Here is an 18,361-nt window from a genome sequence, read left to right on the forward strand (position 1 = left end):
AAAATAGCTATTATAATGCTACCCCTCTTTCTTTCCCTTCTGTGATATTTTACGAGGGCCAGGAGTTACAGATGGTACAGCCTTGAAAATTAAGTGTAACGCAGCCCCAGATTCCTCCTGTGCTAGAAAAACAGCCCCCAAAACACTAAGAATCCGCACTCTCTCATAACCTCCAGAGCTTTTTACATGCCTGTTCTGTAATGATTTGTCCTTTGCTGTTGTTTGGGTACTCTCTAATGAAGAGAATAAATGGAGCTTCTCTTCCTCTAACAGCAGTGCTCATAGCGACTTCACTTCTGCAGAACTTACCCCTGCAAGCATCCCATGGCTGTCCTTACCTTAACCCAGTCGTAAAAGCCTGCAAAGTGGGAATTCCGGGCCAGCTCCTTCCAAATAGAAACAACACAAAGGTTACCCCTGCTGAGCGCTGCGGCTGTGGGTCTGGGAGACCCAGGGTGGGGGAAAGGAGCCCTCTGCAATACTAGATCGGGCAGTAATGACTTCCCCTCTCACCTCACAACCATTACCTGCACAATGTATTGTGGGGTGGGACAGGCACCCCGAAAGCCAAACTTCAGCCAGTAAAAAACCATATTCCCAAACCAACAAACTCTTTTCAACTCATCTGCAGTTGCTCGTGTTTACCAGGGACAGGGATTGAATCCTCAATGACCTTTGATATTTCTAATGATGGAAAACGGGCATAGCAGCTCTGACCTGACTTCCGAATGACAAGGAATGCACAGGACAGACCGGGGTGAAGCAACTTAGAGATTACTGACAACGATTTCACTGGCAATAAATGGCCTTGCCGTCAGTTCTGTCCCCGTGGCCCTGGGACACACTTGTGGTGCCAGGCTAATGCTGGAAAAAGGAGTCACCTCAGGTAACAGAGAAAAGGAAAGCGAGAGCAGAGCCATTTCTCTCCGACCTCAAGGAGACCTCGGACATTTGCTTTTTACTCACTTTTAGAATGTCTCCATAGCATGCCATACCATCCCCAACATAGCCCTCAGGGCAAGTGCAGGATCTCTCTCCTCCTCCAAGGGGTACACACATCGCCTGCAAACACAAGGAAAGGGAAAGTTAGAGAGCAAACACCTATCATGCAGTGTTACACCTATCTAGGAGCTGAATTCTGACCTGCCATGGCGTTGGCTAGAGAAGCACAAATAAGCACCTTTCTCCTGTTGCCTTCATGATGGCACTGAATTTATACCTCATGCAGCTAAGCCTAGGTGATAGCTTTGGTTGTGTGAACTCACAAAACTTAGAGGATCCATCTTTATAAAACCTCAGCTTGCCAGTAAGAGGACATAACATCAAATCCTGCAACTCTCTAATGCCACGGCTGCAAAAACTCTGTCAGGGAGCACAGGAACCTCCACTCTCATGCCAGCCTGCGACAGCTCTTCAGCTACTCACCAAGTCATGGCAGCCACCATTGTCCATGAGGCATGGGTTGATTGCATCGCAGTTGTAGCCATCGCCAGCATAACCTCTCTTGCAGACACACTTGCTCTGTAAGAGACATTTCCCTTTTAGAGACATATCAGAGAACCCTCATTTGCTACCCAAAAAAGGACTAAGGTACCAAAACCTAGTCCTAATTTATTTTCCAAAGTTTTCTTCCTGGTCCCTAAAGACCTGGAAATGCAGAGGTACTTCCTTAGCATAGCATCATTCTCTATTGCAGCACACGCTGCCTGGTTACTCAAATGCATTGATCCCTTGCACTGCTTGGTTGTTGCAGGGTGACTTAAGGATAATGGTTTCCATCTTTATTTCCAGCCTTTCAGAAAACAACACAGGTTTTTGAATGGCAGAAAGAGGAGCTAATCCCCAAGCTCCCAACTTTCAAGACAGCTAGGAGACCACTTGCACATATCACTTCACTAAAATCTGCTGAAGGTTTGGCCCCTTTTTCTCAGCACATTGTCCAATGCTCCCTTTGCTCAGTGAGGAGAAGCACTTTGAGAAGCAGCACCCTGAGAAGCCACCTCTCCTATCTCAAGACGCCCAGTTCCTGGACCAGCTGCCTCCATGGACTATCTGAACAGTATTCAGATGCTTTTCAGTATCTTTTAGCATCACCTAGAGACAACGCTGTGATCTGGGAATAACAGGGACACAGCAACAGGTGCCTTACACCAAGCCATACTATGGACCATAGTCTCCTCCCTTTGCTGCATTGAAGTTTCAGAGTAGAGCAGCAGCCTCAAACACATCAGTGCATCTCACCACACGCAAGCACACCGTATGGTTTTAGCTGCAGCCAGCGACTCTGGCAGCAGACACAGGCTTTGCTGCTGATCAGCCCAATTTACACCTCTGGTAACCTAAGGCCATCTCAGAGCAGCTTAGGACATGTTAAGTCCCCCATCAGACTGCTCAGCATTGCTCATACCTGGCCAGGGCCGATATAGACGCAGTCAGCGTTGATGTGGCAGTTGCCTCTGCTCTCCAGCACGCAGTTGTTTATAGCCACACAGGCCTTCCCGTCCCCAGTCCAGCCCGTGTTGCACTGGCAGGTGGCAGTGCCAGGGCCTGTACTGGTGCACAGGGCCTCCAGGAGAAGAGAGAGAAAAAGGGTTACGCTCTGCAAGAAGGAAGACGGCGCCGTGCAAATACAGCAACAAATAAACCTCCATCAGACTGTGGAGGATTTTCCAATGACCAACTCTGAGTCCAGCACTGGGAGGTGGAAGCATCTTCTCCAAAAAAAGTCATAGACAATTTCATAATAAAGTCACTCTGGAAACATTCTGTGTTTTCACAGAGGTACACGCTTGTGCCTAGGGCGGCTCAGAACATCCAGGGCATTCCTTACCGTCCTCTACAGCTCTTCCATTACATAGATTACATAGATGCTCCCTAAAGAGGAGGAGAGCACAATCGCCTGCCTGTACATGCAGGATGAAATCCATGATGGAGGGGAGATACCCCCCTGGAAAGACCTAATTTGAACCCAGGGCCACCCTATTTCCTTCCACATGGAAGTGTGTTCCTCTCACTGAGACATCTGACCACTTGGCAGTCATTACCATCATAAAGCACCACGATTTTTACTAAGGATAATAATGTAGTGTTGATGGGTACTAGAAACATAACTTGGAGTTCACAGTTAAGTTACAGCCTGAACAGAGCAACAACAAAAATAACCCACATTTGAAGAGCTTGAAGGGAGGGTAAGCACAAACCACAAATTATCTGTACAGCCAATCTCTGTACCTGCCAACATATCTGGTGCAAACCAGTCAAACTCCCACTGAGTGTTGCATTTTGGCACCAATCTAAATGACTGACATCCTTATGACGGCTGTGTCCCGGTATCTTTCGTTCCACCTCATCTTGCAGACAGGGAAAGTTAGCACAGAAAATCTCTTAACAGTCCCTGGAGTCCTGGATCCCTGCTCTGATTGATAGGAGCTGCTGCTCCATGCTCTGATAGTCCAACCCCACTTACGTTCTGTGAACAGCCTCCTTTTTCCGGCTGGCTGCACAAGTCAATGGGCTGGCAGGAAAACCCATCACCTTCATAGCCATCCATGCAGATGCACCTTGAAAGCAGAAGCACAAAAGGGACACAGATAGAGCAGCCCTTCTAAAAGCCAGCAAAAAGGCAGTTTGAGCCTCTCAAGAAAGCAAAAACCTGCCTTTGACTCCTAGCAGGTTGGCTGCATTACTCAAACAGGTAAGCGGACACACATACACAATTAGAGAGCTGGCAGCCTCCCAGCTGCTGCGTAGCTGCACAATGAAAATCACACCTGACCGTGCATGCCCGAAAGACTGACCTTGCTGTGTCATTGAGGCTGCAGACAGCGTTCTGGTGGCAGTACTGGGACAGACCACTTGGGCCACAGTTCTTGGATGTCTTGTCACAGAATTTCCCGGTATAGCCTTCCTTACAGGACCAGGACTGACACACACCACCGCTGCCAGGCCTGTTGTCACAGACGCCATGGACACAGCCACAATCTGTCAAGTACACAGAAGTAAGATCAGTAACCACAAGAACTCCAGAACCCACCACAGTGGCGGCGTCTTGTGGACATCCAACTTCGCTTCACAACCTCTTGTGACTGTAACAAGCAATCATCCCGTTTGTGCTTGACAGATAGATGTCTGCTGAGAGACACCCATCATAACTCAAAGCTTGGCTAGGGATGCTCTGCCTGGCTCCATGTTTTTTACAGGCTGTAAGGACAGGATCAAATTTAGGGTATCAAACTCAAGGTCATTGTCAACTGTCTTTTCTTTCCTAGCAGGAGAGATCTAAAAGCAAAATCCCAAACCTAAATTTGCCTGATGTTTCCAAGACCCCCATCACACTGTCATATCGGCCACGTTTTCTCTACTGTTGTTTGAAGAGACATCCATGATGACACTTCCAACACTCATTTTGTGATGCTGGCCTTGCCAGAAGGGAATCCAGGATACATGAACTTGCACTATATCCTTGCCTTACATCTTCCCCTAGTCTCTCTTATCAGCATTACCAACCTTCATCACAGTTCTCGCCATGTTTGTGTGGGTTTGAACAGATGTGGCAGGCTATTCCTTTGAAACCTTCAAAGCACTGACAGTTGCCATTCCCTTGTATGCCATCACTGCACTGGAAGGAAAACAACAAGGAAACAAAAGTGATTGAAACTCAGGAAACCAAGGCAAAGCCAAGGTGCTGATACCAAAAGCACTTTCATACTTGCAGTAAAATGCAGGACTTTGAGGAATGGTGGCAGTAATGCAAAACACCAAATAGCCAGAGCTGTCTCCAACAACCAGGACATGACTTATATTAGAGTCTGAGATAGAAAACCCACTAGGCATGGGCCATTCTCTCTGGATCTGCTGCTGCTACCACTGTGGGCTTAGCCCTGGCGCACAAATGCTGAATTGTACTTATCTACAGCTATAACCTCTAACCACACCGTCTCAACTGCTCATTGCAACATAGCAGGATCTTTCATACATACACTTCCCCGGCCATAGCATGGACTGGAAAATCCCCCTGGGCATGGCATGCAGTCTGGACCAAAGAATCCTTTGCAGCATCCAGGTTTCTGAAACAAAAGCAGAACTGGTAAGGTATGATGTGACTTCACAAGGATTGCCTGGAGTCATCCTACCCTTATAATTCTGAAACCCTAGTCCTCTCTGCCATGGACTGAAATGGACCATCTCATTTGGCATCTGCGTGTATAAAAGCTCCTGCATTTACAATTACTTTTCAACAATACCCCTCTCTCTGCTCAAAGCTGATTCTTCTCAGAATATATCACTATTTTCTGCACTTTCTCTGACTTGAACAAGTAGGGTCTATGTTTTCTACCAGCTTTTATTTCTCTAATGGTACTGTCCCACTCCTATTTTATCCTTGCTGCATTCCTTTGTAGTGATGCAGCGGTTTTGGATTGCAGGCCTTGCCATGACTGGCCAATGGAATTAAAATCACAAGACAAACAACTGACAGTATATAATGAGATCCCCACAAATCATTCCATATAGCTGTCACTATGAGAGCTCAGGAGCTGCAGACGAACACGAGGTCCATAAACTTGCTAGGAGAGACCTTCCCAAACCATCTGACAACGTTTCATAAACAGGATGCAATCACTTCACAGCTTACAACACTTTCCCTGAGCTCAGCTTCCTTTGGGAGAAATGCTAAAACCAGTGAAAACGTGTGTTATGGTTTAGGGCTCCATTTTATGGCAAACCCAGCCTTCAGCAGGATTTGGATTATTTTCCTCCCTTCCTCAAAAACATCTTCCCCTGTATCGCCCCACACAATAATGTCATCAATGTATTGCAGGTGTTGTGGAGCTTGCCCCTGCTCCAGGGCAGTCTGGATCAGTCCATGGAAGACGGCTCCCACCCCTGTGGATGGCTGTGTTTCCACCCCTGTGGATGGCTGTGTTTCACCCCTGTGGATGGCTGTGTTTCACCCCTGTGGATGGCTGTGTTTCACCCCTGTGGATGGCTGTGTTTCACCCCTGTGGATGGCTGTGTTTCCACCCCTGTGGATGGCTGTGTTTCCACCCCTGTGGATGGCTGTGTTTCCACCCCTGTGGATGGCTGTGTTTCACCCCTGTGGATAGCTGTGTTTCACCCCTGTGGATGGCTGTGTTTCACCCCTGTGGATAGCTGTGTTTCCACCCCTGTGGATGGCTGTGTTTCACCCCTGTGGATGGCTGTGTTTCCACCCCTGTGGATGGCTGTGTTTCACCCCTGTGGATAGCTGTGTTTCACCCCTGTGGATGGCTGTGTTTCACCCCTGTGGATAGCTGTGTTTCACCCCTGTGGATGGCTGTGTTTCACCCCTGTGGCAGTTGATGCCAAGTGTATGGGAAGCCCCTCCAAGTAAAAGCAAACTGTGGCCTGCACTCTGCTGCCAAAGGGATTGAGAAAAATGCACTGGCAGTATCAGCTGTGGCATTCCACTTGGCTGCCTTTGACTCCAGTTCATACTGAAGCTCTAGCATGTCCGGTACGGCAGCACTCAATGGTGGTGTGACTTCATTCAGGCCAGGATAAGTCTACTGTTACTCCACTCTCCATTAGACTTTCGCACTGGAGCTGTTAAATGGTGAGTGGGTCCTGCTGGTCACTCCTTGGCTCTGCAGTCTATGGATCAGCTGGTGGATGGGAATCGGGGAGTCTCGGTGCGATATTGCCCCCAGTGTGCTGTTGTGGTCGTGACTGGCACTTCTTCTTCAACCTTCAGCATCCCCACAACAGAACCATAGAATCATAGAACAGTCAGGGTTGGAAAGGACCTTAAGATCCTCCAGTTCCAACCCCACTGACATGGGCAGGGACACCTCACACTAAACCATCTCACCCAAGGCTCTGTCCAACCTGGCCTTGAACACCACCAGTGATGGAGCATTCACAACCTCCCTGGGCAACTCATTCCAGTGCCTCACCACTCTCACAGCAAAGAATTTATTCCTTATATCCAATCTAAACTTCCCCTGTTTAAGTTTTAACCCATTACCCCTTGTCCCGTCACTGCAGTCCCTAGTGAAGAGTCCCTCTCCAGCATCCTTGTAGGCCCCAAAGAAGGATTCTCTGAGAGACCAGGCAAGGTGGACAGCTGCTCAATTTCCTCAGTCTCCAAAGCAGCAATACCAAAAGCCCATTGGTACCCTTTTGAGTCTTTGAAGCACCCTCTCCTGAGGCAGCCTATGCCAAGGATGCATGGAGCCTCCGGACCAGTCACAGTGGGGTGCTTTTGCCACTCCTACCCAGCTAGGCTGATTTCAGCCTCCCGTAAAGCCAACTCTTGGGATCCTTCTGTCAACTCCAGAAATAAAAATGGGTTCCACTCCTTGATGACTTGATGGCATCAGGGTACACTGTGCACCGGTATCTACCAGAGCCTTACACTCCTAAGTGACTGATGTGCCAGGCCACCTGATCAACTGAAACCATCCATATAGTGTTTTCAGCACTGTTCTCAGGCTAAAGTGGAAAACAGAGCACTGCGCCAGCTACTAAGAAGGAATAAAATGCCTGTTCCCGCTGAACCCAGGACCACGTGCCACAGCTGACACTGCACCATTTGTCTCAGGGCTCCCTCCAGCTTGGCTGGCCACAGCTGGTGTGCTTTATTTTATTTATTCATCGCACTGGGGTTTAACTGAGCTGCTTTCAACACCTGCAGCAGGTTGGTGCCCTGTGTTCTCCATTTGCCAGGGACAAAGGAGGGAGCCAGTTCATTTGATGGTCCTGGGGACAGCCCTTTGTGTGGGACAGCTTCCCTTTTGCTCCCATGCAGCCCTCTCTCAGCCCAAGGAGTCAGAGCTCTTCTTGACGAACAGGAATAGCAAAGCTGAGCTCCTTGCAAAGGGAATGTGGCCTTCCATCACACTCACCATGACGGTTTGATTGCAGTACCTGGCACACCCCTTCTTCAGGACATTCAGGCCTTGTGGATCATGGATGTAGACACATTCCTTTGGGGAAAGCGTTGGTTCCTGTACAAACAAAACAAGTCATCAGCACTGTAACCTTCCTCTTTGCTCTTTTTGCTGCAGGGAGCAATTATGCCTATCGCTGAGCTGAGGAAGTTCACAGAGCAGCCAAGGTGAACAAGACACCATCATGGCATGCCTATCATGGAAGAAGGCACATGGCAACTTCCTCTTGCTCCCTGCAGTTCCTGAGTCTGAGCCAAGGTGCTGCCCTTTTGTTCTAATAGTAGTGTCTATAATAAGGGAGAGAGGACGGGAGGGAGAGGAGACAAGAGGGAGAAAAGGGCAGGGTGAGAAAGAGAGGGCAAGAAAGAGGGGAGGAAAGACAAGGGAAAGGAAAGGAAGGAGGGAGGAAGAGTGTGGAGCAGAGTAGCAGGTAAGGGAGAATGAGAGAGTAAGAGAGGGGAGGAAAGAGGAGGGAGGTGAGAGTGACAGGGAAGCAGGTGAGACAGTGACAAAGAGGGGTAAGGACTGCAATAACTTTGGAACGATGCTTAGTGACCTGTCACAGGCAGAATTAGACCCCCGATGATTCTGGCTTCACCTGCCTCAATCAGAGAGGAATATGAAAGAGCAGTGATTTTGCAGAGCTCTACTTAAGGTATTTACACTGCGAGCGTATCAGTAAGTTCTCCTGAGAGTCAGGTCTCTCAGAAGACACCCAGCAGGTAACAGTGGTGAGCACCTCTCTGGCCTTCACATGGGGATTTCCTGGAACTTGCTGTTCTGCTAAACTCAGCATGGGATAATTCAAACACCAGCACACAACCTCCTCCTCCTTACACCTCCTTCAGTGAGCTCCATTGATTGAGCAGACAGGCTTCAGAATGAGAAATAGCAGAGAGCACTTGGTGGGTGACAGCTGGGATGAGAGCTGTGGATATGTGGGCAGTACAAATTCTCCAACAAGCCTCTCTACTGTTTGCCTTCCCTGCTCTCTATTTGAAAGAGGCTTAGGTTAGAAAATGCCTATCAGTACATTTGTATATCATCATGCAGGAAAAAAATCACCAAAATACTTACCATTTCTCTGCTCCCAGGTGGGCAAATGCTGTTGTTGAGGGCCTCACAATCCACACAAGAGCCCTGTTAAGAAAACAAGAAGGGAAAATTCATCTTCTCAAAGGAACCCATTGCCCATGCCAAGAATGCTACAGAGCTACTGCTCCCATTATATACAGAAAAATCATAACATGTATCAGAAACATCTGTAGGAGGGAGTTTCAGCACTCTGAAATGGGCTAAGTTTATCACTTAAATAAGACTACCCCTTTGCCTCAAGGACATGCTTGCACCTGGTTGCAAGATGGTTGCTCTGTGTGTCTATCAGCCACTAGACACTCAGCTATGCTGGGAGACCCTTTGAGCATCCTCAGAGCAGGCCTCACTAAATCAGCCAGTTACATGGACCCTCTGGCTACCAGGGATTAACTGCATCCCTCCAAATCAGGTACCTCTTGCCTACTCAGAGCCTTATCTTCTTTCTTCAGTAACCTACCAATGATCAAACTGGGGAGCAAGCACCTAAAATAAGGTATACAAAACACAGCATTTATTGCACTGCTATTGAATGACTGCTTCCTGTCCAAACTACAGGACACGAATGCTGACAGCAATGGGAACAAAGCATTGTCAGCTGAGTCAGCAACTATGCTGTGAGGAAGATCATATAAGGCCTTATAAAAAGGTAAATACACTCTGAATCAAAGGTAGGATGGGTCAAGGAAAGAACAACAACCTAGAGGGAATGCTGGCCAGGAAAGCGGTACCTAGTGCTAGCAGAAGAAACACTAACAGTGCTGATACTGCCTAAGTTCACATCAGGGAACCTCTTAGAGAGAACGTATTTCCTAAATGCAATTTACACATCCTGCTTTTGTCCCTTCAGGCAAGTGAGGGGTCTGTAGCAACCTAGCAACCACTAGTAGGAGAAGAGTAGACGCTGACTCACCGTCACAACTTTATGTTGCTCTTCATTGCATCTGTGAGGCAAAATGGGAATTATGGAAGGCGGGATAAAGATGCCATCCAAGGTATGAATAATACCATTTGATGCCACAATGTCTCGCATATTTATGGGGATCCCCGATTCATCCATCAGAATTCTTCCCTGACACAGAAACACAAACAATTTACCTTCATTTTAGCCCTTTAGACTGTATCAACTACATAAAGCCAGTGCAGGATGCAGATGGTACACATCAACAAGTATAACCAAACAGTGAAGCCTTTTAGTGGAGTCACAGGTTGGGTAAGAATTCAGTGACCTTATTGAAGTGTTTTTTAAGCAGAGGAAGAAGCAGAGGTGGGCTGAAAATGCATTGTTCAGAACCACATCCAAACTTTCTCCTAGCACAGCAGGGTTTCCCCAAACGGGTTTTGATTCATACTTACATCTGCACTGATGTTGATAGTGATTATCTGGTTAGCCATAGTAACAATGTGCGGCATCATTATCAGTTTCTCTACGGTCACCTGAAATAAAACCACAAGGTGACAGTAGCATGAAAAAGCAGGTTTATTTCAGTACAGCTTAATGGATCCTTCCATGATTCCTGCCACTTAAAACACATTCTAAATGGGACTTCAATAGTGTGAGGTGTCCCTGCCCATGGCGGGGGGGTTGGAACTAGATGATCCTAAGGTCCTTTCCAACCCTAACTATTCTGTGATTTACATTTCATTAAATAGCTTAAACACAAGCAATGGGTCAGAGAGAAACCCAGGACTTTGTGTGAATTGCTTGATACCACAAACAATTGGTGGCAGCAGCCTTGGCTTTCATTCCTTGTGAAAGTAACAGTCCAGCACAGCTGAATCACATCTCACTAATAGTGTCACTTACTGATACACCTGCAAGTAAGGGCAGACTGATAAGGGGATATTCCAGGACATACTCAATAAAAAAAGAAAGCTCAGTCAGAAGCATAATAGGGAACATCTCTTGACTTAATAAATAAGCTTATTTCTAAAGACAGACAAAATGTAAGCTGTAGGTACTGTACTGAAAAACTTAATGGTTTGGGAAGTGAGCACCATCACTTCCAGGAAACTCGAGAGTTTTATGATGGAGAGCACAAGCTGTGCCTTTTGGCAACCACTTTCATGGTGATCATTTTGCCTCATCAGATCTTGAATCACATCTCTGCTCCTTCAGGGCAAGTCCAAGCCAACCTCTATGCCAAACCACACAGCTGATAACATGCTGGCCCATAGGATCCCAGTTATCTAGAATTAGAGCTGTCTGCTTTACCGCTGCTGAAGTGTAGATGTGATGTTTCACAAGTTCCTGGAGCTTATTTATGCCCTAAGGAAAGAAGAGAACATGAGAATTAGATACCCCTTCAACGCTCAGGAATAAGAGGAGGCAACTACATTTTCTTTTAACCAAAGACCACATTGCGAATGTGCTATAGCAGTAAATTCACTTGGCGAATAAGTTCCTTCATTTTCCCCTACCCAAAGCCACAGTGAAGACTGCAAGCCAAACATCAGGTCCAAACAACCTGGCTAACAATATTTCTCATTGCAGGCTTCATCAGCATTCACTTTTCATCCAAAGCCTATGGAAACAGACTTGGTTTAGCCATCTCCAGGAAGAACTTTCAGCAATGGTCAGATAACACTGTACAAGCCATTCCAGCACAGCCTAGTGCAACACTGTTAGCTCAGGATGTCTTAAAGCACTACGAGCTCTCACCTCTGTGAAAAGATAAATGAGCCTTCCATCTCTCAGCTTATCCACGCCTTCATTGCTAGGTACAAATACAGTGAAGGGGCCTGGTCCATCCAGTATTGAAGGCAGGCCACAGTTCTGCAAAACCAGCAAAATATTTCATCATGGAGCTAGCAAGAGTTAGTGAGGGGGTCTATCAGGAAGGGAGAGGAAACTCTAAGCAACCTGCTAGAGGCAGAACTATTGAAAAGCAAATGGGTATAAGAGGCGACTGGACACCAAGGGGAGGTATGTGATATAACAGAGGCGTAAATGCTACAAAAACATAGCTTGGACAATGAAGCCAGTGGTTTGAATGAAGTGACTACTGGGTGAATGCTCCCTGCGTGCTTTGAACACACACATACATATACAGAGACTACAACTGCATCATTTTTTCCTGAAGAAAAGGAGACTCAAGCCTATAATCATGATTGCAATTAGTGAATTTTGCAAACAACTAACGGTGACAGAGCTGAAAACAGGCAGGCCAAGACTGCTGTGAGCAAGGCTAGAGAAGCCCCAGATAACTCTGATGGAGGCAAAAAGAAAATCAGTCTGTCCCTAGGGAAAATACTAACTGAATTAATCCTGGGCAGCAGCCTCAAGTGTTTGTAACCTGGAGACTGCTTTTGTTCAGAGATCTACACCCCAAAACCAGGGAGCTACAATCTAGCTTGGCATGAGCAGTCATGAAACCTTCACTCTTTGTCCTGACAGCGATCAAGAACTGAACATGCTTTGGAAAACAAACTCTCCAGGATAGAGAGGAAGGGGGAAAGGGGAAGCAGATGGGAAAGAGGCATGTATGCTTGCTGCCTGTGCCAGGTGCCCTATAGGTGGGAAAACGCTGATCTTGACAACTGCATTTGCTTATGTAGAATACACAAAATAAGGCATGAGACAGAAAAAGGCATTCAGAACAAAAGCTAAAGCACTGAAGTGTATTTAAAAGTCATTCAAAATTCCCCCAAAACCAGCAGCAGGCTTCGCAGCAGCAGCATTGCCAAACCTTCCTGCGGCAGACACAAGTTTGCTTACCTCCAGTATAGTTTCAAATCTACTGAAGATCTCCATTGAAGCAAGGATCTCACCAATGGTTTTCTGCAAGGAGATATAACGAGGTAAATGGCCAGGTAAATCTACACGGACTGAGCCTGCAGTAACTTAAGCACAAACTCCCTCCACTGCACAACAAACCGGATTTTCCAAGGTACCATGCGCTTGATCAGCCTTATGTTTTCCCATTCCCATCTTCACATTAAATTAAATGAAGAGGCAGCTGCTCACTATCAATAAAACTAAAGATACAGTGCTCCCAGTGCTATACAAATCAGTTCTGGGCTGGCAGGGAGTGGAGTTGCTCTCTCACCTCAAATCTCCCTGTGCTTTGAGGACAAGAGGTCACTGTGCCGCCTGCAAATGAGCACCAATGCTGAGAAAGTGTGTGTGCATACTGCTGCAAGCGCAGAGGAAATAGATGCCTTCCTTTTTGCCATGTTGCCCATGAAGACAAAGGTAACGGGAGGAGCCTCCCTTCAAGCACCAAAACCGGTGAAGAAACTTGCCTGACCTTTATCTGTGGGAACCTGCATGGGGTTTGGCAGAAAGCGCTTCCCGTGGAGCATGCAGAGGGGCAGTGGTCCAAGGAGCACTGGTACAAAGGGATTTGATTCCAAAAATGACTGACGTGAGCACTAGCCTTTATTGCAAAGCCAACATCACAAGGGAAGGAAGCATCTGAAGGGGTCCCTCATGAAAGCAGAATTCACTATTCATCCACTGTAAAGGCTTCATTGCAAGGTCTGTATCTGGCTAATATAGTCCTATTAGTGACTTTTAATGCTATACTGACATAATAGTACCTAATGGGTCTGATTAAGAGCTGAAAACAAAATAAATAGCCTTTTCCCTTTAAAAAAAAAGCATCACTGATTCGGAAGTTTAATGGTGAGAACAGGTTATTTTATAAGTGTTCATTCTACTGTGCCATTAAACAAAAGAAATAGGGATGTCTGTGTACCTGTGGGTTTCTGAGGTTGTCAGTGCTGGGTTTTTTCCTTAGGGTGTTCACAATATGCATGATGCCATTGGCTGCTGGTAGGTTTGATCGCAAAACATTGTACAATTCCCCTGGCAGGTCTTGATATCGAAACGACTTGACGTACACATGGATAATAACAAAAGGTTATTTTCTTGTTGTATGCTTGTCTTATCACAATAGATCCATAAAACATTGTTCCCTTCAGGGCTCTCTGCCTGTGAGTCAGCAAGGTGAAGGCACAACCAGAATGAGAATGGTTTAAGTGAGCAAAGGACCTTAAGATCATCTAGTTCCAAGCCCTCTGCCATGGACAAGAATGCCTCACACTAGACCCTGTAGCCCAAGGCTCTGTCCAACCTGGCCTTGAACACCACCAGTGATGGAGCATTCACAACTTCCTTGGGCAACCCATTCCAGTGCCTCGCCATGCTCATAGTAAAGAACTTCTTCCGTATATCTAACCTGAACTTCCCCTGTTTAAGCATAAACCCATCACCCCTTGTCCTGTCACTACAGTCCCTTTCTGGCATCCTTCTAGGATCCTTCTACTCTGGAAAAAGTAATGTAAGGAGTGGCCTTGTGTAAAACAAACATCCCACTTGTACTTGAGTTTGGGCAGTACTTTGATCCTGGGGGATGCTTCTGAGTCTAATTAAAGAAAAAAAAACTAATCTGGGACAATCATTTCTAGAACTGAGTCTGAGTGTGAATGATGCTTGATCCCTGCTCTGGATCACAAAAGGCTGCACTATCAAGTAGCTGCTGCATCAGTCTGTCAAGTACAAAGAGAGAAGCATGGTGACTCCTGGGCACTGAAGTACAGAACTGGGAGGCAATCCTGGAACTACAGCCTTGGCTGCAACTTTTATTGGCTCACAATACCAACAAGGAGTCTTTATAACAAAGCCAAACCAGTCAGGCTCACTGAATTATAAGGAACACATCTGGTCCTTCTATACTATATACAGCTCTGCACTGAAGCTGGGAGTATGGGGGTGCTCCAAGGGTAACCTACAAACTAAGCCTGGTGCTGGAGCCATAACCCAAGTTCAGCCAAGCACAACTTCCCCATGCTTTTCATTTCACCATGTGCATTCCTTGAACTACTCCTCCCTGCCCTGAACTTCAGTTCACAGCACTGAGGATTCTGGCTGAAACAAAGGAAGGGGAGGGCAGACTTCTCACATCAAAAGACTCTGAGTAAACAAACAGGAAAGAAATGTAAGAAAAGCATTGAGAGCCTCAGTTTGGATTCCCCGGCTCCAAATAGGGCTTTGTCCTTTTGATGCATGCAGGGTGCATGTATTATGACCTAGACCTCAAGGCCAAGGCTGGGTCCTCGGAGAGGAAACATACGGCTCTCCCTTGGCCAGCTGTGAGCATGCATTCAGGAAAAGTGCAGAATGGAGAAAGAGCAGTGGATCCTGGAAAATATGAGTCAATTGGAAAAGGGAAAAAAAGCTTTCCGTATCAGAACAGAATGATGAACAAAGCTTTGCTAGGAAAACGAAGAAAAGTAAAATAGAAAGAGGGTAAAAGGGAAACTGGAAGAGAAAATACTCAGCGTGTGGTTGTGTCTAAGCACACAATCTCCAGGGAGAAGCATTCATTTGGAAGAGAGGTTTTGCTGCCTCTTCCATGTCAGCTACACGAGTACTATAGCTGCCAGCGATGTAGGGAAAAGTTCCCTTCTCCAGAATACATATACAGACCAAGAAAAAACATTCACAAGTCAGGTTCTGTCTCATTAGTTCTCTGCAAGAAAGAAGTGGTTGCTTGGGTGTCTGGTCTTAAATCAACTTGCTTTGGACTCCACAAAGGAGCTGCTTGTTCTGATTGCAGGCAGGCTGATGAGAGAAAGGTTTTCTGGTTATAAAAGCACACCGAGGAAACTATGCTCAAGCTCCACTCTGTCTCACATGAAAACAGGGCTTCAGTTCAGGAGATCCTTTACCTGGCTGCTGAATGTCAGCTGATGCCCTGACAAGGTCCACAGAGTCTTGGTTTTTACCATGTCTTCCATCAAATGCAGACCAGCAACAACATGCATCCTGCACAAACGCTCAGCAGTGGTATCCTATGGGGAATAAAGAGCACAAAGAAAATACATGACACGTTCTTTCAAGAACCTCACCTACCGAAAGAGCCGCAACATTACCTTTCTCCCAGCTAACACAGAAATTCTTGTTTCTGTGCTAGCTCAATACAAGGTTGAGCTTCCCTCCTCGTTTTGGTTTACTGGAGTAACACTGTGGCAAACCTTTTGCTTCTGTTTGTGTACACATTCAAATACAGGGAGACTGATCAAGTGACTTTAGAGGAATCCCCTAGACAGAAACCTCTTGGTCTTGGGCAATTTAGAAGCTATCCTTGCATGCTCCAGATTGTAACACTTGCTAAAGCCCCCATACATAATCGTTGTTTACAATGAACCATATAGGTGGTCTAAGCAACTGAATTTACATTCAGTTTCTTCCTTTGTTTTCTGAGCTTTCCACTTGTCAGTCTTGCTCTCGTTGGACCTGACTCATGTGGGAACAGGTAGACTATGCAGCTCGGCAGCCTTTCCTGATGTATTTTCTATGAACCCAGAGATTACCATGACGGTCTAGGCACAGGGAATGACTTGTGTTAGTGGAAACTGATGTTCAACATGCTAGTAGGGGACAGCTTGTCGGTTAGGAGTTGCTCACTTGCCTCTATGTGAGTATGCAAGTCCCTGCTGCTGCACACATAGCTTTGCTATCAAGCAAAGGAATGATATTTCTAAACCCCTTGGAAATGTCACGTTCAAATGGGGTTGGTCTGTCTGGTTTCTTTTTAAGGCATTTACCTTCTTATATCCAAGTGCTAGCTGTAAGCTAGCTGCCACCTGAAACACAGCTAGCACGCAAGTAAAATCCCTGCTGCATGAGCTGCCTTTGTAGCTCACGGGTGTTGATTTTTAGCTTTGCCCTGGGAAAACGGCTTGGATCCTTTCTCATGCTAATGATAGACAGCCTGGCTGCGGGCTCAGCTGTGCAAAAGCTACTGCAAAAAAGCACCATTTAATTTAAATGGATAAACAAAATAGTTGTATGACCTGCAGGACCTACTTGCTGGTGCCTAGAATTCCCAAACTCCTGTCCTGCCATACTCGCTGTCCCCATTAATAAAAAGAGCTCTTCTCAAGAAGTCGACATCCTACCCACATCTAGAGCCACAGAGCCAAAATCCAAGACTGATGCAAATCTCAGGCCCTTTGGGAAACCCCAACCTCAAATAGTGGAAAGCCACCTCAGATTTTGAGAACAGTTGCACACGGGAGGTTTGACCTTTAAGTGAAGAATGGCCAGAAACGCTTGCACTTCCTGACATTAAAAACCAAACAAACTGTCAATATTGAAGAGAGAGAGAGAGGTGAGGGATGTATCAACCTCTGTGAGACTGCAGCTTAACCAGACAAAGAAGAGTCTTCCCAAGAGATTGCTTCTATAAATACTGCTTTCCCAAATTCCACTCTCGTATCAACCAGTTCTTACAGGCTGCAGAAGTCAGGGAAGAGCAGAAAAAAATTGCTGAAACCAAGAAAACTTACATTAAATTCCATTCTATCATGAATGGGAAGCAGGGATGGTACAAAGACTGTGAAAGGTCCGTATTTAGTCAGCAACACTGAGCAACCAGAAACTGCAAAAAGAATGGCAATGTGAAGTAGTCACTTAGCATATGGTTTAACTCCAGCAATAATTATTCTTCTTAACACAATTCAATCTACACGTTTTTGGCCCAGTGCAAGTAACTAGTACTTGTTTACAAGGAACCAGGGGCAGTTTCGTATGGCTATCACAGCCCAACTTGGTTGCTATTAGTTTTAAGCACCTACCCACACCATTTCTGAAGGACTGGTGGTGGCTTTGGCTCACTTTGGACCACTGCTGAAATTTGCAGAATATTCATAATTTTGTTTCCACATGCCTACTACTTTATTCTTGGGTCAAGTGCCCTCTGTCTTTCCTTCGGAACAATTAATTTTGGGGTTTGAATAAAGAAATCCTTTACATCAGAATTTATTGAGGCTGAATACTTCTTGACAAGCTGCTATGAGCCCACACCTGTCAGTCCTCACCCAGTCACCAATGGCCCATCAACAAAATCCACATCAACAAAGCTGTAAGGTAGTAAGTCCCACTGCACAGGTGTTAGTAATCTGGAGATCCTCATGTGGCTGTCCATTGCACAAATCATTATGGGAAACATGCAAAAAACCAGTGCTGCCAACACTGATACATAGCAGGGAGGAGTATTCACAAATGCTGAGCTTTGCAACCTATCTCTATGCTCCTATCAAGTTAGTGGAGATAGAGAAGACTGTGCAGAGGATGAGCTGGAGAAGGTATCTAACATAAATATGCTTTGGTCCACAGGGTTCTCATTGTTTCCTTGGATCACAGTGAGGCAAAAAATGAAACTGTGCAGCTATCACTCCCCGCACTTGCAGTACATGGGTTCTAAAACAGTTTTCTGTGCTTTGCAAAGCATTTCCTCACTCAGAAAGTACCACGGTGCATAGAATAAAGCCTTTTCATCTCTATAATAGCCTCTCATTAAGGCTGCTTAAGAGCTCAGTAAATGTTCTTC

General features: G+C 46.1%; 1 protein-coding gene across 1 annotated transcript in view; it reads right to left on the reverse strand.

The window, feature by feature from the left end:
* The window catches only part of STAB1 (stabilin 1), a 56,591-nt gene that overhangs the window by 24,098 nt on the left and 14,132 nt on the right, over nt 1-18,361 (reverse strand). The window contains exons 11-28 of the mRNA XM_057407841.1: nt 17,319-17,410; nt 15,696-15,818; nt 13,721-13,855; nt 12,739-12,801; nt 11,683-11,796; nt 11,236-11,289; nt 10,377-10,457; nt 9,934-10,092; nt 9,006-9,068; nt 7,884-7,985; nt 4,980-5,066; nt 4,507-4,618; nt 3,798-3,981; nt 3,467-3,560; nt 2,408-2,566; nt 1,426-1,521; nt 967-1,062; nt 339-386 (exon numbers count right to left, since the gene is read on the reverse strand). Of these exons, the coding sequence (XP_057263824.1) occupies nt 339-386; nt 967-1,062; nt 1,426-1,521; nt 2,408-2,566; nt 3,467-3,560; nt 3,798-3,981; nt 4,507-4,618; nt 4,980-5,066; nt 7,884-7,985; nt 9,006-9,068; nt 9,934-10,092; nt 10,377-10,457; nt 11,236-11,289; nt 11,683-11,796; nt 12,739-12,801; nt 13,721-13,855; nt 15,696-15,818; nt 17,319-17,410 (1,862 nt within the window). The remainder of the gene's footprint in view (nt 1-338; nt 387-966; nt 1,063-1,425; nt 1,522-2,407; nt 2,567-3,466; nt 3,561-3,797; nt 3,982-4,506; nt 4,619-4,979; nt 5,067-7,883; nt 7,986-9,005; nt 9,069-9,933; nt 10,093-10,376; nt 10,458-11,235; nt 11,290-11,682; nt 11,797-12,738; nt 12,802-13,720; nt 13,856-15,695; nt 15,819-17,318; nt 17,411-18,361) is intronic.

This window comes from Pezoporus wallicus, unplaced genomic scaffold (genome assembly GCF_028554395.1).
Source record: "Pezoporus wallicus isolate ANWC-B61680 ecotype Strahan unplaced genomic scaffold, APGP_CSIRO_Pwel_v1 contig_3568, whole genome shotgun sequence".
Taxonomy (NCBI): domain Eukaryota; kingdom Metazoa; phylum Chordata; class Aves; order Psittaciformes; family Psittacidae; genus Pezoporus; species Pezoporus wallicus.